Source organism: Jaculus jaculus, chromosome 12 (assembly GCF_020740685.1).
Source record: "Jaculus jaculus isolate mJacJac1 chromosome 12, mJacJac1.mat.Y.cur, whole genome shotgun sequence".
Lineage (NCBI taxonomy): Eukaryota > Metazoa > Chordata > Mammalia > Rodentia > Dipodidae > Jaculus > Jaculus jaculus.
Genome location: NC_059113.1, coordinates 45,098,135 through 45,125,911, shown reverse-complemented (window position 1 = coordinate 45,125,911; position 27,777 = coordinate 45,098,135). Strand labels below are relative to the sequence as shown.

General features: G+C 38.4%; 1 protein-coding gene and 1 non-coding gene across 5 annotated transcripts in view; both read left to right on the top strand.

The window, feature by feature from the left end:
• Positions 1 to 27,777, top strand: part of Csmd1 (CUB and Sushi multiple domains 1) — a 1,843,561-nt gene that overhangs the window by 587,073 nt on the left and 1,228,711 nt on the right. For all 4 annotated transcript variants that reach the window (XM_045131039.1, XM_045131041.1, XM_045131040.1 and 1 more), the window contains one exon: positions 25,196 to 25,308. In XM_045131039.1, the coding sequence (XP_044986974.1) occupies positions 25,196 to 25,308 (113 nt within the window). The remainder of the gene's footprint in view (positions 1 to 25,195; positions 25,309 to 27,777) is intronic.
• LOC123453881 lies at positions 15,259 to 15,365 on the top strand. Its single transcript, XR_006633056.1, has one exon. It is a non-coding gene; the product is annotated as a U6 spliceosomal RNA (small nuclear RNA).

The following is a 27,777-nucleotide window of genomic DNA, read 5'->3' as shown; positions in this document are numbered from 1 at the left end:
TCATATGTGTAGGTAGGTCAGGCAAGCTAGAAGCTGAATTGTTGGAACAAATGTTATTTAAATTTTTAATTTTTATTTATTTTAATTTTTTTAAATTTATTTGAGAGCTACAGACACAGAGAGAAAGACAGATAGAGGGAGAGAGAGAGAATGGGCGCGCCAGGGCTTCCAGCCTCTGCAAACAAACTCCAGACGCGTGCGCCCCCTTGTGCATCTGGCTAACGTGGGACCTGGGGAACCGAGCCTCGAACCGGGGTCCTTAGGCTTCACAGGCAAGCGCTTAACCGCTAAGCCATCTCTCCAGCCCTTAATTTTTATTGATATGCCTCATTTAAGAAAACCCTTACAATAAGTAAATACATAAATAAGTCAATGTCTCTGTTCTTGTAGGTCTCCTTATTACAAGTGTGCTTCAAACTGCTGATGGCTTCTTTTCAATTTTCATTCTGTAAACATGATAACTGTAAAGTATAGAGATGGCTGGCTAAGGATGTGTCCAGGACTGTGCAGGGATCCCTGTGGAACCTTCCATCCCACACTGTGACTAGTCCACTAGGCTAGCTGGATGTTTAACAGCAGATTCTCTCCCATAATTCTATCCTGCTCTCCAATTATCTCTGAAAGACATAAATTTTATGAGTTTCCTTAATGTCTTCATCATGGATTTATACCTCGTGTCCAAGTCAGTATTTATGGGCATAGGACTCCTCATTAATAACAAAATACTGACCTGTCCTCTGGCATTCCTATGAAAAATCTTAGTTGAATTTGAAGGCTTCCTGTAGTACATGTGGGTCAGGGTGAACCTCTCCACATAAACCTTGTTTGTAAGCCCCTTGCTTTTCTTTAAAGTATGCACATATATTTTTGAGCATGTTTAGACCATGTGGGGTGTGTGCTGTATACACTTGTGGGAAGACGCATATGCCCCATGTGTGTACCAGGCATGGCCAGAGAAGAATGTTAGCTTCCCTTTATTTCCAAACTGCATGTTGCCATTGAGCCTGAGTTCTTTTCTGAACCCCAAACTTCTCATTTTGGTGATATTAACTGACCAGTGAGCCCTAGAGACTCTCTCATTTCTACTCCCTATTGGACTGAGATGACAGGCACTGTGGCCAGCTCCAGCTGCTTTTGTGGGTGCTAGGAAAAAGAAAAAACTTAGGGTGAATCAGGACTTCTCAGTATCTCAAACTTATAAGGCAAGGGCTCTTTCTTAGCTGCTGAGCTATTGCCTCAGTCCCCAAAATAGGTAAATATTTTAACAATGAAAAGTATAGTGAATATTCTTTTAAATTTATAATGTGTAGATTGTAATGCAATAACCATATGGTTTTAAACATATGTATATATGTCAAAAACTGTCTCTGTGTATCTTTCAAAAGTTAAAATAGAAAAAGTGAAGTATCAGAATGAATTAATATGAAAAGGACAACTGAATTGTTGCCAATTTTGTTACATAAGGGAATGGGTTAAGGACCTATATAATTAGTTTTACAATTTCTGTTATTTGGATAAAGTAGACTAAACATAGGCATTGCTATTGATTGTGACACTAGTTAGAAGGTATGTTGATGTCCCCAGGTGAGTCTTAGTTTAATAAAAGTAATATACTTTATATGATGTAACTTAAAAAGATTAAATAAACAACATTATCTAATCAAATTGATAATTTTATTGAGATTGAAAAATTCTTTAAAAAACAGTAAGAGGGCTGGAGAGATGGCTTAGCGGTTAAGCGCTTGCCTGTGAAGCCTAAGGACCCCGGTTCGAGGCTCGGTTCCCCAGGTCCCACGTTAGCCACATGCACAAGGGGGCACACGCATCTGGAGTTCGTTTGCAGAGGCTGGAGGCCCTGGCGCGCCCATTCTCTCTCTCTCCCTCTATCTGTCTTTCTCTCTGTGTCTGTCGCTCTCAAATAAATAAAAAAATTTAAAAAAAAAATTAAAAAAAAAACAGTAAGAAAGGTATATTTATGAATTCAGTAGTTGATTGATGAGTGTGAACCACATTAGTATGATTAGTATGACAGCATGCACTGATGAGACCCATAGTGTTTGAGATTACCAGAGAATGCCAGTCATAATTTAGTACTAAAGTAAAACTTTACCCTAGTCTCTGAGCTCACAAAGCCCGCATGACTGCACATTCATTCATGTTTAGAAAGTTTCCAGTATATATTGTTATAACTCTGTTATAAATCTTCCCTCACCTAGCGTTTATTATAAAAAATACAACATAGACTCTGATAATATATATCCTTTAATTTTAAAAATCAGATCTTGAATCTAAGTGAGTCTTTTGATCCTTCAAATGCCTTGGGACCAAGAGTAAAGTATTTGAATGGCCTGATTAGTAGACAAATATTTGCAGGGAATGACAGGTAATCCCTCAATTGAGTATTAAACCTCTGAGAGTCTGTGTAAGTGATTCTCCCTTCAGGAGTTCCAGGTAAACACTTACTTCTATGTGGGATAATGTGTGTGTAAGATAATAGGAGAGCTATTATTCACAAAGGACTCCGTGGGGTTCCCCTGATTCCTGGTGGCTTAGAGATGGAAATCAAAGCCCGTGAATCAAGCTGTGGCTTTTCTGAGCAGCTGAGGTAGAAGCCTTCACCCACTGTTACCTTTTAGGTTAGCAGCCAAATGCTTCTGTTGTAGTTTGTTTCCACAAAGTGCCCTGCCAAAAGCAGCTCATGGAGGAAAGTATTTTTACTTTGTTTTGTTTTTGTTTCTTTGGCTTATAGTCTCTAGGAGAAGCTTCATGATGGCAGGGAAAAGCATGACATGAGCAGAGTCTGGACATCACTTCAGTCATAACATATGGAAAACAGCAGCAGGAGAGTGCTTTCTGGCAATAGAGAGTTGGCTAAAACACTCTGACATCTGATTCAAACCATCACAGCTTCCCAGTTTTCCTTGCTGGTCATGACACAGCATGTGCCCCAGGAGAGGGGGAGGACAAGACTGAGAACATTCTTGCCCTTGCAGAGCTGGGGATTGGGTGCCTTCTCATATTTCAGATCCAGACCCACTAGCATTTTGGTGAAATTCCAGGGCCAGAAAATAATACATATGTTTTCAATGTAAAGCCAATTCTACAGGGTTATTTCAGAACATTCTTAAAGATCTATCTGAATACTTATGATATTTTTAAAATTAGCAGTAATTGAACGAATGCACACACATACATACACACATTACACACATGCACACACGCACACAATCACAATCACAATAACACTAGGTTTCTTTTTTTTTTTTTTTTTTTTAATAGGTAGCAGGACATGTTTGAAAGAGCACAGATTTTAGACGTTAATGAAGACCAGCTTTGGTCCTTAGGAGACAGGGACTTTGGATAACCTTCATGCCCATGGTAAATGTGGAAAACATCACAAAATGGGTGTTCTATAAAAATGGATAAGAAAATCAATGTCCAGCACTCCATTTAAGTAGGCTGACCTCCAGCCTGGCTTCTCAGGGAAGATTCTAGGTCAGATTAGGTAGAATAATGGGGCCAACCTGCCTCATCTTTCCCGTTGGCTCACAGGGAGAACACTGACCATCAGAGGCAGGACCCAACTAAAGATCACTTCCTCTTCAAACTACAAATGCTGGTTGGAATCCTGGGAAGGATTAGACCTTCAGAAGGTGCAGGCCCATTAAAGTTGTCAAATAATTGAAAAGTGGACTGACTGAGAGAAAAGTAAATTATGAATTATGAACTTTACCTTAGGAAGAGTTAGGAGGGAAAGCAAAGCAGGAAAGCCCAAACCAAGAGATCCTCCCCATTTCCAGCCTGGGTGGGAGACTGAGACATCTCCCTCACATGGGCGGAGGTGGGGGGTGGTTGGAGAGCACTCTAAGCGAGGTAAGGGGAGGGAGAGTCAAAAGAGACAAAGAGACAAGAGCTTACAAAAGAACTCAGAGGGGCCAAGAAAGCTCAGAGGAGCTTTCAAGAGTAAAGAAGCAAGAGGCTCACACATGTGGTTCAGGCCCACTTATATGAATCAAACATCTAATTAAAATGAGCCTCATCTCAGACTCAGGTGTGTAAAACAGGGACCTGATTGGTTGGTGGGCTCAAGAGGCTGATTTAGGAAAGGGAAACCCACAGGTGTGCTAAGCTGAGAAGGAAGTAGGAAGCTATTGCTAAGGAGTTGTTACTCACAGCCATCTTGGATGAGACTGGATCTTGCCAGAGCTGGCAAGGTGGTATCAATGTTTCCCTGGGCCAGCCCCAAACTAACTAGCTGTGTGGGGAGGGGCAGGCTATCTTGCTCCTAATCTGTATCACAGACATGAAACTCAGGATCAGACACATCTAGTTTACCAAATAAAATGGTTATCTTCCTCCCTCCCTCCCTCCCTCCCTCCCTCCCTCCCTCCCTCCCTCCCTCCCTCCCTCCCTCCCTCCCTCCCTCCCTCCCTCCCTCCCTCCCTCCCTCCCTCCCTCCCTCCCTCCCTCCCTCTTTCTTTCTTTCTTTCTTTCTTTCTTTCTTTCTTTCTTTCTTTCTTTCTTTCTTTCTTTCTTTCTTTCTTTCTTTCTTTCTTTCTTTCTTTCTTTCTTTCTTTCTTCTTTCTAAATTTAGGCTTTTCCAGAGAAAGAACTCTGATGTCACTCTGTGGCCCTGCCAGTTGGAGGCGCTAGACCAACAGGCCAGATTACAGTATGAACTAAAAACATTTCTCCACACTGTGTGAAGTGACTTGTGTCTATGAACATCTGCAGCAAGCTTGTGAAAAATACTCCAAATACAACTCTCTTGGTTAAAGAAAATTAGGAGAAAATTTTGCAAGTCATTTATTTTCTTCATTAAGCGGACTTGTGCTTCTATGGATAATATACTCATTCCTAGAGCAGGTGATTTGATATCTGGTGTGCATATCTTTCCAGTTTAAGGAAACACTGTTAAATTTATCCTCTCTTGGAAAGTCATCTTAGAATTTCTCTCTAACCCCTTACATCCCTGTGCCTTGGAAGAAAATCCATTTTCTCAATACTTCAGGGTGACATCCTGCTCAACCCTTTGTTTTGCTCTGGTGTGAGAGAGCAAAGTTTTGCCTTCTGTATTTGAAGATTTTGAAAAAAAAAATCTTACAAAATAACAGGTTATCTTATCAAATTTTCCTACATGTTTTATTTTTACTTTTTTTTTTAATGTGTGTGTGTGTGTGTGTGTGTGTGTGTGTGTGTGTGTTAGGAAGGTGCTACCAGGGCCTCTTACAATTATAAAACAAACACCAGACACTTGTGCCATTTTTGTGTCCAGCTTATGTGATTTGGAAAATGAACCTGAACTTGCAGGCTTTGGAAGCAATTGCCTCAGTCACTGAGTCATCTTTGCAGCCCCCTATACTTTGATTTGATTAGTTCTCCATATCTCCCCATATCTATAACCCTTCTCCCAAACTGTGTCCTTAAATTCCTATTCCCTCTTCTACTTTAATATCTCATTTGTTGTTTCTTTTTCCTCCATTCAAATGTGTTTTTGCCAGTATCATGGGCCACTTTCTAGTTCCCCTGTTTTTTCCCATATTTATTTCCACCTAGATACACATATTTAACATTTAAAAGCTAAGAAACTCATATGGTAGAAAATATGCCATACTTGTCTTTCTGGGTCTGGGTGACCTTACTTAATATGAAGTTTTCCAAACTCATTCTCTTCCTGAAATATTCATGATCTTATTTTTCTTTATGGTAGAATAAAATTCACACACACGCACAAACACACACACGTCACATTTTTATATTTTTATTCTCCATCTTCTTGCTATTGTAAGATCAGCTATTGTCAGGACAGCCTCGATAAACATGGATGAACAAATACTTCAGTAGCAGTAGATCGAGTGTGTTTCACTGTGTCTGCCATTTCCACATGGAAATGTCTAAAAGATTTCTTCTGGTAAGCAATGGTAGTGTAGAATGTTATAATTAGCCATTAGGTAGAATGTTATGCTAACTCATGGATTCAGTTCTTGGGAAGGTGCTGTGTCAGGTGTCCCAGGAAACTGGCTAGGAAACAGATGACTGTTTCCTGTGTGGAAATCCCACAGGTAAGTTCTGCAGTAAAGAACAATGAATGCTGTCAATTACCAATGAATAAAGTAAATAATAATAATAATGGCATGTGTATTTGAAAATTACTTCATTTTTAAAGGACTCATCTTATCCTACAGTGAGATGACAATATATGTGATAGCTCGTGGACATCACCATTTTATATATGACAGTGCTGCACCCAGCTGTAACTTTCTGGGTTCCTAAAACTTTTATCCCTATACCTATAGCCAAGAAATGATCTTGCTCAGTTAGACACATGTGTTTTAATCTTAAAATTGGAAATTTTAGAAATTTTAAGAACTGTAGGTGATATTAATTGGATCTTAAATTTCATTATGACATTACATGTGATAATAGTTCAGTTTGGTCCTTGTGATGGAAAAGACACAATGGGGTTTGCTGGTATGTGGGATACAAGGCTAAGAAAATAGATTTTGGCTAATTTTTTTTACCCTTTCTTTGACTGTTTGTTTCTTGATTTTATGACTCAGTGTCTCATACCAGCATCGGCTGACCTAGAACTCATGAGAACCCTCCTACCTCAGCTTGCCAAGTGCTGGGATTATGGGCATGAACAACCATGCCAAGCTAAAAATCTTTGGTTGGTTTTTCAAGGTAGAGTTTCACTCTTGTCCAGGCTGACATGAAATGCACTACAGACTTGGAGTCTCAGGGTGGCCTCAAAATCATGATGATCCTCCTACCTCTGCCTTATGAGTGCTGGGATTAAAGGCATGCACCACCATGCCCAGCTCCAAACTAAAATCTTGACCATCTTGTAGCAGATCTATACCCAGGATACTTTGCTTCACACTCAGTTTTCATCCCTGGTGAGATGTGCCCTGAGGCTCTTCTCACAGTGTGCAGATGAGCTGACAAGTGTGGGATACACTGCACTTAGCCATATGAGCAGGATGGCTCTCCTCCAGGCAGTCACACTCCATCCAAACACATCCCCACCTCCTGTAGTAACATCTGGAGCCACAGCCTTGGAAACCAGCCCAAAGCCTTGTCTCTTACCAAAATACAACCCTCCTTGGTAGGGAGGCGGCATGCCAGCAAACATTACTCACTCCTATATACCCAGTGTTCTGATACCTCAATTTTGGGATACTGGTGCCTGAAGCTGGAGAGTTTAGATTCCCAAGGGGACTATAATATCAAGAGAAAATGTCTTTGATGTTAAAGAGATGGAACCCCAGATGTAATTTCTCTGGACTCATAATGTTAAAGGATGGGGTTCAAAGCTCCTCCGTGGAGGCTGATAATTAGTGTAAGAAAATTACAGGTGCCTAGTCTGGATGGCTTGTATCAGGATATGGCCAGATTGCAGAACATGCAGTGAAAAGAGGTGATTTACACTTGCCTTAGGGAATTTTTGAACCTCATGGGTACTATAATCATCACCTGGATATGTGGCTCAGTATCTATGATCTACCTTTGGAAAGTGACACACTTATATAATAATGGTTTTTGCACTCATAATTAAAATTAAGTTCTAGCACTCCATCTCTCTGTATTTTTTGGTCTCAAAGTAATAGCGCCAATGGTAGCTGCAAAACCTGAGGTCAAGGAGCTGTAAAGGACCTTAAGATCATTATTGATAAAAGCAGTTCTTACTTTTGGTGTGTAGTGCCGTGTGTTTATTCATAGTACGTGCATGTGTGGGTGCAGATGTGTGTGCCCCCTGCCAGTGTCAAAGGTCTGGTGTCCTCCCCATGTCTTTTCCATTTTTATTTTGACGAAACAGTGTCTCACTGTACCTGGATTTATTTCTACTTCCCCCTGCAGACTGACTGACTAAGGAAGCTTCAGCAATTCCAAAGTCTCTGTCTCCAACTGGGGTTATAGGCAGGCTTTTATATGGATGCTGGAGAACTGAACTCAGACTGGCTTAGCCTCTTCAGATACTCATGCTTGGTGGTAAGCACTCAGAGCCAACTTCCTGGCTCCTGAAACTAGATATTTTAAATTTATTTATTTATTAGAGAGAGAGAGAAAGAGGGAGAGAGAGAGAGATTAGGGGAGTGCTGGGACCTCTAGCCACTGTAAATGAACCCCAGATGGATGTACCACCTTGTGCATCTGGCTTATTTAGGAACTGGCGAATTGAACCTGGATCCTTAGGCTTCACAGGAAAGCGCCTTAACTCCTAAGCCATTTTGCCAGCCCTGAAGCTAGTTTTTTTTTTTTTTTCTTTTAAGGTTCATTTTAAAAGATCACTCTAGTAACATTAGTTATTAGCACACACACACTTCATTTTTCTATAGGAAGTAATAACTACACTTCTTTTGATCCATCCAGTGTCAGGTGATTTGAGAAACAACTATGTGGTGTTTTCTTGAGGAATAGATAGCTCTGTTTCATCCAGGCTATTGCCCAGGGTATGCTCTTACTGCTCAACCCTGGCAAGTGGACTTGGTGAAGGTGCAGGGCCCGCCTGTGCAAAGAGTGTATAGTTGATAGCTGGTAACTAGGTCCCAGGGCAGCTGGCTAAGGACTGCCAGCTGCTCTAAGTCACTTTGACACTCTCCTGTACCTGTCCCATCAGGAGACAAAGCTGGTTCTCCTGTTTCTTTCAGAGTCCTTCAAGTCGTAATTAGTGAAATGTCAGGCTGGCTCCAGTGACTGTCACTGAGCACACTGTGAATCATCCCAGCTTTCTTCTCCTGTTGTCTGCTTAGGTCCCTGGGTAAAGGCATCTTCCTAGGATTTTAGTGGGTTTCCTTACTGGTTTTGTTTGTTTTGTCTGTTAACCTGCATTTTGTCTATTGGACCTGAGGGAGTCTCCAATGATAAGATCATTGGTGAGGCATGAAGTTGAACTCACAAAGTACCCTTTGGCAGCAAAATCTTCCAATTTGTTATTCCTTGTTCAAAAGATTCAAAATAGCTTATGTTTATTTGGGAAGGGACGGTAGCTGTGAATCCTAATATATTAGTCAGGAACAGAACTGCTAGAATGAATTATTTTAAAAAGGGAATTTATTGGATTAGCATATAGGAGTCCAATAGCAGTTGCAAGCCGGAGAATCACAGAACCTGGTAGCTGCTCAGTCCACGTGGCCAGATGCCCCAGAAGTCCAGATCCAGCACTGCAGATGGCGCTGGAAGGCCTGCAGGCTTCCTGAAGAGCCGCTGGGTTTTGATCCACGTGGGTCTTCAGTTGATGCTGGTCTTCAGTCTGCGCTGATCTTCAATGCTGGCTGGAAGGCAGCAAGCAGCTCCAGCAGCCAAGTGGAAGGAAGGGCTCTTTTCACCCAGAGCTTCCTTATATGAAATCCCCCTCTGAGCAGAGCCTCCCACTCTGGGGGAAGTACTTCCTCCTTTAGTTGATCCTTCCTAGAAGCAACCTCTGAGATCCACCCAAAAGGGATTTATGTGGATTAGTAAAAAGAACAAGTTGATATCACCTTAACTATCACCCTAAGATGGAAAAGGGGAAACAGAACCTCCTCTAGGTCCCCCAGGAAAAGAGCACAGAGACACATTTGCACATTTAGTTGTATGTCTTTTCCTAGACACCACATTATAATATTGCTGAACAATCATTGGGTTCATATGTGCTTCAATTTTTCATTGACTTTTCTTTTATATTCCCCAGGTACTCTAAGGTTTTATATGAGAGAGAGAGAGAGAGAAATTGTAAGCCCTATTTTTAAATTCATAAGAGTATAGAAATAGGAGCTGGGCGTGATGGTGCACACCTTTAATCCCAGCACTTGGGAGGCAGAGGTAGGAGGATCACCATGAGTTTGAGGCCACCCTGAGACTACATAGTGAATTCCAGGTCAGCCTGGGCTAGAGTGAGACCCTACCTTGAAAAAACAACAACAACAAAAAAGCATAGCTATAGTCTTTTTCAATGAAAAGATAGGGAATTTAAATGTGAGGAAGTTCCAGTTCTTTCAGACAGGGGCAGATATTAACATAAAAAAAGGAAGTGAAGCCTATTCCTCTAAGAAATGAGTCAAGAGAAGGGAGTTTATATTAAAGTTTCTTCTTCCACAGTTCAGCAGCTTCCCATCACCCTGCCTTCACACTCAGAGCCTGCCAGGGCTTCCTCAATGTCTCTTCTCTCATGCTGTTGAGCTTGTAGACTCAGGGCACTGCCCCAAACGTATTTACCATTCATGCTTCAAAAGCAGATTGCCTTGGGGCTGGAGAGATTGCTTAGTGGTTAAGGCACTTGCCTGCAAAGCTAACAGATCCAGGTTCAACTCCCCAGGACCCATATAAGCCATACGTACAAGGTGGCACATGCATCTGGAGCTCATTTGCAGCGCCTAGAGGCCCTGGTGCACCTTTTCTCCCCACCCCCCTTCTTTCTCTGTGTCTCAAATAAATAAATAATAAAAAGTATTTTCTTGAAAAAAGTAGATTGTCTTATCTTTAATTCCCATAATGATTACATTATAGCAATTAATCGACACTATCATAACAAAAGCCATACTTTTTTTGTTGTTCTCCCAACTTTAGGTGAAATTGTCTGCCTTGTGTATTTTCATTATCTCTGCAACCCAGACTTGAAATCTCTCTTAAGCACCAAGTTCACATTCCAAATATGAACACAGATACTTGAACTAAATATTGTTTCTGGCACTCAACCCTGGTGTGTTCATCAGTGTGTGACTGATCATCTCTGGGGTGGAGTTTCCTCACTTGCTATATGCAACGCTATTAGTTTCTAAGTGATAGTCCATTTAAAGCATTTTCCGTGAGAATATGATATTAGTAAGCTAGAATAGTGGCCAGCCACTAATAAGTGCAACTCAGGATTAGCCCACAGTAGAGGTGATGTGCGTGCATTGCTATTTTGATTTACCAGACTATCATTCTAGAAAATCCAGACAATGTAAAGGTAAGTTTAACTTACAATCAGTCACAGAAAGAATTCTACAAGCAGTCCTTTCCATGCAGGATTGAGTGTGCCCTAGTCTCAGAGCACTCCTGTGAGAAACAGCCACCAGGAAAAAGGCATGAAGGCCCTGTTGTGGGCCCTGCTTTCTAATAAGCCAAATGCTAGAAGTGCAAATTCAAGTTTTATTTCCCCAAGTTTCTCAAAATAGCGCCTGATCAAGTTAATATAATTCATCTATGCTTTAGTGAGGGTTGAGTTTATATATTAAATCAAATTGCTTGGTCGAATTTTGATCTGTTTTTTGACTCCATAGACAGTATTTCTGGATTCTAGTCAGGTCCCATGTCTGTTCCAGTGTGTGCACTTTGCCAAAGCTGTTTGAATATTTTTGAAGGACTTCTGAAGAAATCCTCACAAATATAAGGAAGTGTGTAAAAGTGGGCTGTCTTGGGCTGGAGAGATGGCTTAGCGGTTAAGTGCTTGCCTGTGAAGCCTAAGGACCCCGGTTCGAGGCTCTGTTCCCCAGGTCCCACGTTAGCCAGATGCACAATGGGGCGCACGCGTCTGGAGTTCGTTTACAGAGGCTGGAAGCCCTGGCGCGCCCATTCTCTCTCTCTCCCTCTATCTGTCTTTCTCTCTGTGTCTGTCACTCTAAAATAAATAAATAAAAATTAAAAATTAAAAAAAAAAAGTGGGATGTCTTCTTGGCCTTTAAAATATGCTGGTATTCATTTCAAATAATTCCCGTATAGCCAATGGATAAATCTTCATTTAATATTTTTGTTCATTATTTTTTATTATCATTATTATTATTATTATTATTTTGCATGTATGTGGTGTGTACAGATGTTAGGAGAATGCCTGGTGGTCTCTTACGATTCATCCATGTATTTACTGGAATTAAGATCTCTCCTTCAACCCAGAACTGCTTTCTGCCAGGCAATCCCAGACACATTCTCTGTCCCCCAGGGACTTTGGTTACAGATATGTGTCACCTTCCCCCGGTTTTGTTTTTATTAAATATTTTTCTTTACTTATTTGAGAGTGGCAGACAGAGAGAAACAGGCAGGCAGAGAGAGAGAGAGAGAGAGAGAGAGAGAGAGAAAGAATGGGCCCACCAGGGCCTCCAGCCACTGTAAACCAACTCCAGATGCATGTACCCCCTTGTGCATCTGGCTAACATGGGTCTTGGGGAATTGAGCCTCGAACCAGGGTCCTTAGGTTTCACAGGCAAGTGTTTACCTGCTAAGCCACCTGTCCAGCCCAGCCCCCAATTTTTTTTTTTTTTTACATGGATTCTGAGGAGTAGAACCTGGAGGTTTCCAGCCAGAGAGACCTTCATGCTTCTGTTTCAACTGCTCTTACCTGCTGAGTCATCTCCTCACCCCTATCTAAATATTTAAATATAATGTGAATACAATTGATTGTACCATGAAAATAGTAATTCCCTAACACTTTATCTTCCTTGTATATCTACAAATTCATCAAGTATTTGTCACATTGCTAACTTGGGACACACTACCAGACAGCGTTTGGATTCGGAAAAAAAAAAAAAAATCTTTAAAACTACTGTCAAGGTGTCCAATTCTTCTGTTCTTGCTCTTGTTTTTTTTTTTTTTTTTTTAACCAGGGACCCAACACACATGTACCCTCCAGATTTACTAAGTATATTGAATTGTGGGCTGGGCTTGTTTGTTCCTCTGCTCTCTCCTCCCTACTCTGCTCTGTTTCTTTCCTACTTTAACCTCTCTCCCTGTCTCTCTCTCTCTCTCTCTCTCTCTCTCTCTCTCTCTCTGTGTGTGTGTGTGTGTGTGTGTAATTCTACTATAGGATTTACATTTAAGAAGATTTTTTTTTTTTGATTTAAAAATAACTGTTGGTCTGGAAAGATAGCTCAGCTGTTGAAGGTGCTTGCTTGCAAAGCCTGACAACTTGGATTTGATTCCCCAGGACTCAAGTAAAGCCAGACCCGCAGAGTAGCACACGTGTGTGGAGTTCCATTGCAGGCTCAGGAGGCCCTTGGGCGCTCATATTCTTTCTCTTAAATAAATAATAAGTACAAAATATTTTTAAACTAAAAATACACTTTGCATACTGCTATTTAACAAAATTGTCTCATTCTATTTTCTTCATGTTACATTGAATGTGAGCACTCCAGCCAAGCCTTGATGTAAGCACTAAGGGACACTGCCTGCTCCTTTCCCTTGTCCAGGGGCAAATAAGCTTCCCCTCATTTCTCACAGCCAGGCTGCCTGTCAGATGAGCATAAAACAGACCATCTCAGAAGTCAATACCATAGGACCCTGCAAATTATTCTTAACTAATGTGGGGTTTATCTATGATCTTAACATGGGAAAGTGGCAGAGCTGGCAGGAAGCAGATTGAAAAGACATCTTGATATAAAATCCCAACTATAGTATTTTCATGAGGAAAACAATTTGGGGATCCTTATCACTCAGGTAGACAATAGCTGAAGATGGAGGCAGGCAGGAGAGAGAAGGGGAGAGATCACAGGCAGTCGTGTAGGAGTGGAGAGATACAAGGCTATTTTAATGTAATTTATAAATCTAGTGGTTGTATTGTCATAACAAGGCCACTTGAACAGGTTGTTATTTCATGCCTGGGGGCAAAATCTGTTTAGATCATTGCTTCCAATAGTGTATTACAGACACTGTAATTGTGAAATCACTTTCTCAAAATAACTTGGTGCATAGATAGAAAAGAAAGGATTGGTGGAATTAATTTTTAGCAAATTTGCCTAGAATGCAATTTGGGGATTTTTTCTTTTTTCCAGAGGCACTTTTATTAGGCAGGAATGCTTAGATGACAGAGAAATCCTTTAGGAGGTAAATTGTACTTAGTGCAAACTAAGATATACTGAGTGTGCTAAATCACCCCAATGATATGAAAGTCCTCACGGGATCTGGGGTGTGCAGACCTGCTGTGGCTACGGTGAGAGCAGTGAGCCCAGTGGATTCACAAGTGAATTAATAGACACGCTTTTCAAGAAAAAATTTAAAAAAGTAAAAAATTAAAAATATATATATATATAAAAAAAACAAACCTCTGAGGAGGAAGGTAGTTAAGTGAAAGTTAATGCAGTGGCTGAATTGCCATGTTTGTTTTCATTTTAATGAACCCAAACAGAAAATAAGATTTTACAAAGTTTCTCCTCCAAGCCAGTATTCACAGCTTGAGAAAGTATAAACTAACCCTTTAGACAAGAGTGTGGAACCTGTTTGGGGAATGAAACTACACACTCAGTACAGGATCAGCATAGTTAGTGTTCTAAAGAAATAAACAAACAAACAAAAACAAAGCAAAACAAAAGTCATCCTTCAACACTTCCATATTTTAAATCTGGGAGTGATTACTCAAATCCCTGCCTTTGCCTGGAAGTCTGTGACCTGCTATAGTGGAGGATAGTGCTCTCTCCCCAGGGGAGAACAGAGGTCAAGGACAACCAACTCTTTATCTCATTCTTCCCATGAATCTCCCAATTCCCCTCTTCTTCCTCAGATTCATTTCAGCCCTGGTGAACACAGATAATGGGTTTTAGAAAAAATGTAGAACAGAGTGCCCCTTTCTCATGGACTAAAAGGAGGCACTACTGCAGGGGCAAGAGGTTGTGGTTCTCAGGGAAGGGGGTATTGCAACCAATACTGCCAAGCATCTCAGGTCCTAGCCATTTGTGACCTTAGCATGTGGCTGTAAACCACAGTGAACTGGGCTCATCTCCTGTACAATTTTGATGCTCAAGTTTTGAGCACCCAGTACAAAGGCCACATCTCAACACACTCATTCCTTTCTTGGTCCAATCTTAATGTATGCTTGTTTTGCCTTCTTAATATGAACCACTTCTTAATATTCAAAAATGCAATGAGTAAAATTCTATTACAGTTTCTGATCCAATGTAGACTTTACACAAGCTAGTATCTTTATATCTTCAATTGCTAGGAGGAATTGACAAAGGGTCAAACTTGCCTCCTTTATGAATAGTTTTAAAGTAAAGGATGAGTCTTTTCTTCAGCCAATGGAAATACATTTTGCATTGTGAGTGTTTGTGCCTATGCATAAATGTAAAAGAAAAATACCCCAGTAGATCCACAAAAGAGAAAACTATGAATAGAAGTCAGCATATTCTCATTACCATCAAAAAGAAAGGCTACTTTTTAATCTCAGGATGCTTCAGAAATAGAGCCAGTGGAAGATGTAACAGAGACAAGATCCTCTTTGAAGGCAACAATCTATCTTGCTTCAGAACTCTCATTAGAATGTGTCTTATATATTATGTATCCAACCCTGTTAATGTACCAAGAATTAATTTTGTGCTCACTTTGTCAGTATATATACTAAATTTTGGAAAATATAGAGAAGGTTATCATGGCCTCTTCTCAAGGATGACATGTAAATTTGTGATGTGTTCTGTGATTCCTTTTTAAAGGAAAAAAAACCTTGGGCTGGGGAGATGGCTCAGCCATTAAAGCCTTACATGCAAATCCTGACTCTCCTGATTTGATTCCTCAATTTCCACATAAAGTCAGATGGATTCAGAAAGTGGTGCATGAATCTGGAGTTTGTAAAAAAGAAATCTTAATTCTTATTATATAGGCCCCATCTTCATGCATGTATGTATGTGTGTATGCATATATGTATATATGTATGTATGTATGTATATATATATATATATATATATATACACATGTATATATATATATATAAATATATACATATGTATGTGTGTGTGTGTGTGTATATATATATATATATATATATATATATATATATATATATATGGCCCAAATATTATATAAGCCTTGCAGGCTGTGACATATATATAATATATAGATATGAAAAAGTTTATTATTAATAATATTTTCACTATAAATAAATATAATGCGATTTACCCCATACACATAGATATGTATAATTTTATTAAAATTAAAGATTACCAAATTAAAGTTCATACTAACCCAAAATTACTAATAAAACTTTGTTTTAGGTAAAATATCCCTGGATTTTATGTAGTATGTGTATTTTCAAATCAGTTTCAACATCAGAGTATTATTAGTAGAATATTCTATTATTTTTCCAGTTTCTTATGTGAAAACTCATGATAACTTAGGTTTATTCATCCCCAGACGTGGAGACAGACAGATGCACACATACACATGTAGCATCAGGCTTTCTTACAGAAGTGAGCACTGGAATCCATTTTGATTATCACTACCAAACATTTTAGGACTTAAGTGGAAGTCACTACATATGTGGAGGATAAGCATCTCTCTTGAATAACTTCTGTTTCCAGGAAGCTTCTGACATTAGGCAGAGATGTCTGGGCTCTCCAAACAAGCCACCTTGCTTTCCTTATATGAAGCTGATACTCTCCTCTATAGATTGTGCCTCTGTGACTGATGTGCTAATACCGGAATCCATTCTTGGGCTTTGGTAAATGTGCAACTTAAGCCATGTTCAACCTTTAGCTTCTTTTGGGGTATCACTATTTCTAGTCACAGCACTGGGTTTGGATAAGGGAATCATCATATGACTGTGTCAATTTTGTTAAACCAAGCCAGACTAAGATGGGGCAGTGGGAGGTGAGAGAGGGGAAAACAGGAAGCTGGGACTAACACTCTTATACTTGACATTTTCTAACATGCAAATAAATCATGGGGCCCTAATTTCCTCAGAGCCAAACACATGAAAGCTTTAAAGCAGAGTGGCGAAGAGACACCATGGCTGTCAGGTCAGTCAATGGTGCATCACGGAATTCAAAACCACTTGAAAACCTGTTCAAAATGAACACAAGGTGTTTAACTCAGTCTGCATCCAAGAGTGTTTGTATTAAGTAATCGTCTTAAGTTTTAAAGCATTTTACAAGCAAAATTATAGGAAGCCAAAATATTATATAAGCCTTACAGGCTGTGACGATGGTAGATTTTTCCTTTTTTTTTTTTTTTTTTCTTGCTAGAAGTAAGATCTTGGGCATTATAGAAAAATAATTGCACTAGGCACTTTAAAAAAATCTTTTGTTCATTTTTATTTATTTATTTGAGAGTGACAGAGAGAGAAAGGGTGGGGAGAGAGAGAGAGAGAGCGCCAGGGCTTCCAGCCACTGCAAACACACTCCAGACATGTGCAGCTCATTGTGCATCTGGCTAACGTGGGTCCTGGAAAATAAAGCTTCGAACTGGGGTACTTAAGCTTCACAGGCAAATGCATAACCACTAAGCCATCTCTCCAGCCCACTAGGCACATTTTATGAGAACAAAATCAAATGGGAAAACACACATAATTTTTAAAATAGAATACAGAGTGCTTTTTTTTTTTTGTTTTTGTTTTTAAACCTGGTTTCTCTTTCACATGTTGGTAGAAATTTCCTCTTACCAAAGTGTAGAGCCAGCTGGTCACTTCTGTGTGAAGGTGTGTTTGAATCACAATTTCCAGAATTTACCTATTTCCATTCATGTTCCCTGTATAGGATCTCATTTGAGGGAATTTTATAATCAAAGCTTCAATTGTCTTCACTTGACACAATCTGACATAAAATTCTTTGTATGCACTGTTTAATCAAAGGTCCCAGACCTACTCACAAAGGCCACATTACTCAAGGGACCTCATGTTTGCAGGGATATGGTAGATATTCTATTCTATCTATAGAGGTTATCAGTCTTCAGATGGCCTGTGCACATTGAAACCATAGAAAGGTTTGAACTAGATATAGCTCATTGTGTGCATTTCACGTATAATCAGCACTGGCATAAGGGACCTTCCAGAGCTGCACCCCAGAGCTGCACCGACACTAGAAGTCACCATCACCACTGGTCCCCAGCATCCTCCCATGTCTGGGCTTTTCTCTACCTCAGCTTTCTTTTGAACATGATCACTTCCGGCTATTCAAATGGTCCTACTTCCAGATCAGACAAACATCATTAAGTTTTTAGAGAGGGGACATTACCTTATTTTCTATAAGTTGTTTATGGAATGAAACTTAAGCTTTGAAATCTTATTTAAAATAAATACTTATTGATCACATATAGAGCTACCAATGCTTATAATTTCAGGTCTGTTTGTGACTCAATTGCCATCCAACCCATGATATTCTATCCAGAAATTAATCTCACTCTCCACACTATATTGCCCAGAGGCCATAATGGCAAATCATGTTTTTAATTTATTATTTACAGATAGTATTACTTCTTTTTCATTTATTATACAACCATTTGGTTCATGTACTCACCAATTCTTTTGGAAAGAGTTCTAAAAATAATGTATTCATTTTTGTATTCCTAGATTATGTCTTTCCTAGTTAGAGCCAGTGTGTCCAGATTTTGCCTCAAAATCTTTCTAACCACCAGAAAGGAAGCTCGGTGAGGGATGGGAAGATGGCTCAGTGGATAAATGAAGCTAGGTGATGTTAACAATATTGTCTTCTTATGTTTTGTTGAAATAATGTAATCAACTTCACTTTTACATAGTATCCCTACTTTCTTCATCCATGAAGCCTCAATAGTCGAAGTAGGCCTGGCCTTTCTAGTCATTCCTGTGATGTATCCCTGTGATGTATTCCTGTATTCCTGTGATGGCTTAGTGGCTAAGCATTTGCCTGTGAATGATACATACTCCAGTATATTGGTATTTGTTTTGCTATCATATACCTCAAACTGACATTAGTACAAAATGTGCTACTGTGGAGCTAGGGAAATGGCTCATGTGAGGTATTGTTTGAGAACCAGAGTTCTCAGATCCCCGGGATCCATGTTAAAAAAGCTAGACACAGTGGTGTGTTCCTGGAATCCCAGTGCTTGGGAGGTGCAAACAGGAGAATCCTTGAGACATTTACTAGCCAGTCTGTTGTAATTCGCTTCTCATTGCTTAGAAAAAGCAATTGATCAAAAGCAACTTTCAGAAAGAAAGGATTTGTTTTAGATTTATAATTTCAAGGGCTAGAGTGAAACCTTAGCTTGAAACAAACAAAGAAGTCAGTGGAGAGAGAAGAAGACATCTGACATCAACCTCTGGCTCCACACAAATATGTACGCATGTGCTCACACACTCACATGCACATGTGTGCCCACACAGATGTAAAATCCACATGTATGTATGTATACATAAAGTACATAAACATGTATTAACTATAATTATAACTTTTATTAGGTGATTAGTAATTCTGATTATCTAATACTGAACTTAATAAATATAGGGTATAATGTATATACTCATGTAATGAACCTATAAGTAATAACTCTGAAAATAATATTGGTGACAACAAGAATTTCTTTTTAATGTTAAAGTACACATTTAATTGCATTTTAACAAACTGTTCCAAGTAGTAGATTGTTTGGATATATTATATGGAGGTACATTCTTAAAAATCCAAGCACGTTATATGAGAGCAGATTAAGCTGCGTTATTGGGAAGTCTTTCTTTCTCGGTCTTGGAAGCATCCACGAGAGCACTGAGTAGTTCCTCAATGGAACGTTGGTCAAGAAAATTTATTTGTTGGGTCAGCTTTATCTCTAGGCTATATAATGAGGATATGCACATTGGCATTTAGCCTGAAATGTGATTTGATCAAATATTTAATACTAATTTTAGTTTGGCAGCATTTGGCTTACAGAGATATTACTTATAGCAGTTCATTCTCTGGAAAAAAGATTTAACTTAGTAATATCTCTAATTTAGTTAAAATATGCACTTGACATTTAAATTCGACTGTAGTTTTAATTATAATTGACATTTTAAATTTACAAATACTGATTATGCAATATATACATTGTATAATGTAGGAGTAGAAATATGTTTTATGGACTTATAACTCCCCCTTTTGTTGATCTGATGTGACAAGCACTATGGGCTTCTCTTCTCCGGGTTTTCACTGAATCTGTCTTTTCTCTCTAGCATTACTATTTTAACATTCTAGATATTTACACTGGTGTGTCTTACATACCTTGAATAATAGCATAGTGTGAAATATTTTGGTTCTATTTCTAGTGAAAATTATATTAGCAATTTCTTGAGAAATTAAATAAGAATAACACATTCAATTCTGAAAATCATGTTACAACCACACAAACTTGTACTCACAGAGAAAAGCACTGCCCCCAGTAACCCCTACATTTCCTGCCAAGCACTTATATTAACAGGTTTTTTTTCTATCAGTTACCCAGTATACTGCATGAGAGCAAGGCATTGGTTTCTCCTAGGCAAAAATATCACAAATAAGATCTTACATGACAACAGGGCATCTAAGAGAGAGAGAGAGAGAGAGAGAGAGAGAGAGAGAGAGAGAGAGGGAGAGAGGTGTGGACTGACACCATTTTTTTCTTTATATTTTTTCTAAAAAGGAAATGGATTTTTTTGTCACTGTCTTCATAGATCATCTCATCTCACTCTTTTCTTCCTGCCAATGATTTGACTAGTGTATTAGAAGAAAGCAGGATGCTTTGCACAAGGATGACAGGGTGGTTTTCTGTATTGGTAGCCACAACATGGACTTTGACACCAGGTCAAGAGGTCTCCTTTTCAGCTCACCCTTCAGAGCTAGCCACTGTGAAAGTCACAATGACACATGCAGCTTGATTAAAAAAAAAAAAAAAAAGAAAGAAAGAAAATCAAGTTAGCGTTTGGTAAAAGCACAAGCTGAGCGTGATGCATTTGTAGCTGGGTGTACATTCCAAAAACCTCAGAGTACCTTAAAAGGCCACTAATTTCCCTTAGATTATTGAGTTTAAGTATTCTCTAAGACTTATTCAATCCATAGAGGTTTCTACTAGGGTCATAAAATGCATAGGGATGTCTACCATTCTCTCACTTCTATTTTCTGGAAGAGATTGTGGATGATGTAGTCAGCTCTACATTACTGGGACAAGCATCCAGAAACACACAGTTTATGGGAAGAATGGGCTTATTTCAACTTACAAAAAACCCAAAGGAGGTTCTATCAATGGTGGAAAGGCTGGATCCCTTTCATAGATCCAAGCAGAGAGAAACCACCAAACAGCCAGCACCACCAAAAGCAAGCAAGCACAAACTATTAGAGCTCAGATTGCTCTCTACACACATCTGCTCCAAACACACCTTAGGTTTGGACCCCAGGATCCACCTCCTGTGTCACCACCTCCAGCAGGCTGCTGGAGACTTAAACAAGAAGCTTAACCTCAATCAAACTATCTAATGTTGCCAGGCATGGTGGCACACACCTTTAATCCCAGTACTTGGGAGACAGAGGTAGGAGGATTGCCATGAGTTCGAGGACACCCTGAGACTTCATAGTGAATTCCAGGTCAAACTGGGCTAGAGCAAGACCCCACCTTGAGAAAAAAAAAAAAAAAAAAAAAAAAAATAAAGAAAAAACTACCTAATGCTTTCAGGGACTTGCATTCACATTTAAACCACCACACGGGCAATGGGTGTTAATAGCTTAAATGTTAGGTAGGGTTCCTAAGTAAAGCTGTCAGGAAGTTTTGGGAGAGATTTTCATATTCATAGAGTTATTACATTACAGTTTATACTACAGACACTCATCTTTACTCTGAGATCTCTGTCTAATGTTCTTGCAGTGTCTTACTACATACATTCTGTAAGTCTTTCAAGTCTGTAGAAAAATTTTGAGTTCCTCTCCTGATAATCAGTATCTTTATTTTCTTCAACTTGTCTCTTTTTTTCTTGATACTTGCTGATCAATTTTTATTAGTCTTTGCAAAAGATCAACTCTATTGCTTTGATTTTAAGCTTATTGATTTCTGTACTTATATGTCTTATTTAGGCCTTCTTTTGCCTAATTTGTTTTGCTTTTCTTGACTAGCTTATTGAGGTAGGAGCTTGGGTCACTGGTAAGAGTTTTACTCTTTTTTTTTTTTTTTAACACTGCAGTTAATTAATCAAGTACACTTTTTTTATACTAGTTGTGTATCACACATTTTAATATGCTTTTTTAATGTGGTTCAATGTATAGTTTTACTATTTTTATTGACATATATTTTAGTAATGTGCTGTTTAGTTTTCAAGTTGTTGGGGATTATTTTGTCATTTTTCTCTTGCTGATCTTCAGTTTGATTCCTCTGTCACCAGAAAGGATCCTTTAGATGTTGTTAATTCTTTTATAATTCTGAGTTTGCTTTAAGCCAAGAATATGACAGATCTTGGTATATAGACACTTGAAAGGCATGTGCACTCTCCTCTTGTTGAGTGTTCTATTATAGTTCATAAATTCTGTTTTCTTTTTCCTTTTATTTTAAAATGTTACCAAATTCTCTATTCTTGGTGATTTACCATCACAGAAGAACCTAAATTCTGCCTTGCTTATACTTCTTTTATGATAAGGTCTGCTTCACTGAGTGGTTTTCCATATTGCAATGGGTAAAAATATAAACCACACAGAAGTGTCTGTTGATAACAGAGGCTGAATAAGGGCTGTCTTATCATTTATTAGTCACCAAGGCCAATATTTTTGTTAATTCAGCTGTAAACTCTAAATATATTTTTAGCAAGATTTCTTTTGTTAATGTGCCTTATTGTTTCCTTTTAAAACCATTTCTACTATTTCATAAATGACTGGATAACTCTTTTTTTTTTTTTTGGTTTTTGAGGTAGGGTCTCACTCTAGCTCAAGCTGACCTGGAATTCACTATGGAGTCTCAGGGTGGCCTTGAACTCATGGCAATCCTCCTACCTCTGCCTCCCGAGTGCTGGTATTAAAGGTGTGTGCCAACACTCCCAGCTTTGGATAACTCTTTTATTCATTGGGTAATTTATCAATGTTTTGGCTGCCTGGGAGTGCTTTGGATTGACATTTGGTATAAAAATACAGGAAAATAATGTGAATATTTGGGGATCAGATGAAAACCAGACTGAAAACAATGATTATAGTTTATGGAGATGATGAAAGTTTAGAGTAGGTGAGTTTTCAATCAACTTTGCATTGTTGGACAAACACCTGACCAAAAGCATCTTACAGGAGGATGGGGTTTATTTAAGGCTTTCACAGTGCAGGGGAACACCATCAATGACAGAAGAAGCTCACTCACTTCCATAGGTGCATAGCAGAGAGACACCATCAAACAGCAGAAGCACCAATGGACAGAACTCCAGTTACTCTCCACCCACCTTATGGCTGGACTCAAGATCCATCCCCAAGCACACCTTAAAGTTGGATTCCCAGATCTGCCTCCAATGACACCTTCTCCAGAAGAGATGCTGGAGACTCAAGTTGCAAGCTCAATTATTAAACAAAAGCACCACCTGAGTCTATGAGGGGCAATATATTCAAATGACCACAGTGAGACTCCACACAGAGCTTTGGTCATAGCAGATGGAAAAGTGATGAAGCAAATAGTGGGAAGAAGGAAGGCTAAGGGAGTGTAAGGGAGGAGCTTCAGGTCTCAGGAGCTCAGAAGTTTGAATTTTCAAAGAATGAATACAGGCTATTTTCAACAAAAGGAGTCTTTTGAGAGATCTTTCATAGCCTGGAGTAGTCCAGGTGTCTGTGTACTTGGTTTTTCAAGCTAGTTGCCTCCATAACCTCAGAATAGTTCTGACATCTGGCTGAAAGATATGGGTGTTTCATGAGGGAAATAAAATTAACCAAATGGGGCTGAAAGAAATGTAGTTAAAGCCGGGTGTGGTGGCGCACGCCTTTAATCCCAGCACTCGGGAGGCAGAGGTAGGAGGATTGCTATGAGTTCAAGACCACCCTGAGATGACAGAGTTAATTCCAGGTCAGCCTGGACCAGAGTGAGACCCTACCTTGAAAAACTAAAAAAAAAAAAAAAAAAAAAGAAATGTAGTTAAACAACTTGATGTTTCTGACCACTTTTATGTTTTCTGACAGATTTTAATACTTACAAAAGCATACTTTGTCTTTAACATTTCAATTAAGATAATGATTTACCATTAATTCATGAGAAAATGAGGCATAGATGGTGACCATCAAAAACTAATGAATTATTAGCCTGGAGTGGTGGTACGCACCTTTAATCCCAACACTTGGGAGGCAGAGGTAGGAGGATCACCATGAGTTCAAGGCCACCAGGAGATTACAGAGTGAATTCCAGGTCAGCCTGAGCTAGATTGAAACCCTACCTCAGGAAAAAAAAAAAAAAATACAGAATTATTGATAATTTTTTTTTAATAAAAAGAAAGTAAAAACCTTCTATGAATTAATAAAATAATTGCAATTAGAAGCAAAATAAGTGAGTACAGTGTTTGTATATAGTAATCCTTAAACATGATTATATTATTAACCTTGTTACTTCTGGTATGTTAATATACTACCATTCTATTAATGTGCAGAGTAGAGCATTTTGGTTATTCCAGGGCACTGACTTGTGACCTCTGACTACAATAATGAGTTAGCCAACACAGCAGAATGAATGGCAAGCTAAAATGCCTCCTGCAGAGTACATATATTCTAGTTGATTACCTTGGCATCAAAGCTTACTGTTAGGACTACCCTATAGCACATATCTATAACCAAGCCCAGTTAAATTGGAAAGTTGGGTAAAATATTAAACTGCTCTCATTTTCTTTTGTTCTTTGAAAAATCTATTTATTTTCAAAGTACTACACATGTTCCTACAAGTTTATCCTTCTAGAGTTCTGATTCTATCATTACTAAAAGTTCTAAACATATCCAAACAGTGATAAGTACAAACCACTTCTCATAAGTCAAAGAATTTATCTAAAACAACAGACAATGACATCAATGATTGAACTTCTGCTGAAGATAATTGGTATTTATTTTTATGAGGTGACATTTTTTTCTTAAGAGAAGTCATCATTTGTATGAGGGAAAAGTAACTGAAATGTAACAACACTATCCAATGGGTAGGAAACACAGAATGAACTTACACACAACCTTGTACTAATTCCCATAGCATCTGTAAGGTCAATTATATGTGATCTTTATCTGTTCTGCTTAAGGCAATGTTGTACATTCCTCCACAAAGAATCTTCTCAAAGTCATTTATATAATGTATGGGACTTACTCTACTTGATTTCAGGTATCATTCAAAACTGGGTGTGATATTGCCTACCTATAATCTCAGAACTGAGGAGGCTAAGGCACTATGACCAAGAGTTCAGTTCAAGGCCAGTCTGGAATACTTAATGAATTCCTGTACCAAAACAAACAGAACTAAACAAAATGAGAATTATCAGACTATTTAAGCCCATAAGTTTCACTAAAAAATATGGGCTCTTTAGCTTTCATATGTGTATGTTTAACTAAATCTTTTTAACTTTTCTTGTCTTTTCTGAATGCAGGCTGTCAGGCTTCCAGCTCCCATCTTCTATCGTGAGCACCGGGTCTCTCCTCACTCTGTGGTTCACCACGGACTTCGCAGTGAGCGCCCAGGGCTTCAAGGCCCTGTATGAAGGTAGGAGGCTGCTCATGAGATGCACTCACTGTCTAAGGTGCTGTGTTAGTGGTGTGGCTTTAAAGGCAGGCATTCCACATGACACTTGGTGTAAAACATCTGGCTTTTGTAGTATATCGTCAGAATGATGCTTCTGTTTGGTAAAACTGCTGAGCCTTCTAGCATCAGGCATGCCTTCAGTTTCCTTTACTTGTAGGAATTTATTGATTGGAACTTCCTGTTGATTTTGATGAGGAAGTTTGAGGATGATGAATGCAAATCAGTTGCAATCCTAGGTGCTGAAGAGGTGATTTTAGGTGGTAGAATTTTATTACATGTTTGTTAGGGAGTACAATGGCTGATTAGGGCTTTTAAAAAGACAGTTTCAGGAACTGTGTTTTTTTTTTTTTTTTTTTTTTTAATTTCAAAGCTGATGGTTTTAATTGAGAAAATTAATTTGGATTCACTATTGTTTGACTCTCATAGAGCATTTGGATTTTCTGTTGTTTTGTTTTTACAAAGTATATGGGCTTGGTTTTGTTTGTTTCCTTTCATCCAATCTTATGTGCAGACACTGTACTGTTATGTTTAAGTTGCTTGGTGGTATTTTTTTTTAATAGTTGAACTTTGATAGGGGAAATAGTTATGTCTAGCATTATATTGGAAGTAATAAAACTGGTTTTGCTTGTAGGTATAAATTCTAAAATAGGTATACTTCATTTTGACTTTGTTTTCTTTCATATGTAAAACAATAGTTAACATATTTGACACAAGTAGCCTCTGGAGCATGTGAATTGAAGTGGGGCCATAGAAAATTCTCCCTAACAACAAAGTAGGTTTGCCTTAGATGTGAATCCCTGCTGATCAGCATCTAAGTCTCAGGTCATTTGGAATACTCAGCATACATCATAATGCCATTCTTCATGGACAGGTCACATCTACTTGTGGTTTGTGCAACTGAACCAAACAGCAATGCATTTGTCAGGAAATATAAGGATAAAATCACTGCTTACATAGATGTGTAAGGGCCAATTAATTCATTTGTGCAGTTACATGAGGAATCTGACTAATGACGTGGACCACACTGACTTAGGGTCTAGGACACTACTTTTGTACACAAGCTGGCATCAGTGCCCAGAAAGAGTTAAATACCTTTATGTGAATAGCTGACTGTCAAGAAATAATTTAATCTTTGGAGAGGAAGAGGCTAATTCATGATAAACGAATATGATTAGCTTTCAAATTTGGTTATATCTAAGTACTTCCTTTAAGCCACAAAATAATATTTCTTTGCATAATATATCAAACATGTTTCTAAAAAAAATCAATGTTTGATACCTAGGACACATGTTTTCTTCAATCATTTTAGGGGATGTCTTTTCAGAATGTAAATGATAGGTCCACATTCCTGGAACCTGAGCAATTTACTTCAAATGTTCAATGTAGGTACTAGTGATGTTGTTTGCCAAGTAACAATTTCCATCATATCATTCTTATATGTTTGTGGTTTTATGTGTCATTATGATGGTACATTTATTAAAAAAAGAAAAAAACTTTGGGGAGATTTTTCTCTGCTAGAAAAATATTTCATGTTATTCAGAGCAATAATTTTGGAAACTTGTCTAGAAAACTAAATCAGAATGTGTTAAATATGTTATTTTTGTACTTTAGATTTTAAGTTGTCATGTTACAATACCATCTGGTAATGACAAGAAAAACAGTAATGACAATAGAAAAGATGTAGTGTCAGAAAAAAAAAAAAAAAAAAAAAAAACTTTTGTCTAGTATTTAGTATCTACATTGAAGATAGCGTTTCTCAATGAGCTTAGAGGGCATTGGAGAAAATGAAATGTGCTATTAATCTTCAGAAAATGAAGTTAATCTAAATTAAAGATTCTGGACAGGATAATTTGTCTGGGGTAGCTAGCACCTTCTATGTCATCAGGAACCCCAGATATTCCATAGAAGTGGACAACTGTAACTCATCCAGGCAGGGTTTTAGGCAAAGTGAAATTTTGTGAAAGACAGTACAGACATGAGTATATGGAGCAGAGCTATTGCAATGGTCAGAAAAGCTTATAACTGCTATAAAATTTACTCTTGATGGTCTTCTCTAGAGGATCTAGGTTCCCTCCCATCACAATAACTTCTATGTTGAAAAAAAAATATCCCATCCAGGCTTTCCTAGGAGGCAAACAGTCTAATGATGTTAATAAAGTATTCAAAAGCTATAATAGAAAATTAATTTGGATATAAAATACTAAATCAACTATTAAAAAAAATCCACAGTCCTTGAATTAGTATTCCTTTTTCCCAATTAAAATTAGATTTTTTTTTTCTTTTAGTATTTCCATATTGCTGCTTAAAATTTTAATTTTAATGCATTGGCTTAGATTGAAGAAATGCTCCAAAATTCTGAAACCAGTCAAACCATGGAAACCTTGGTGAGACATGAAATGTAAGCCCTGAATTTATTTTTTGGTAGTCCTG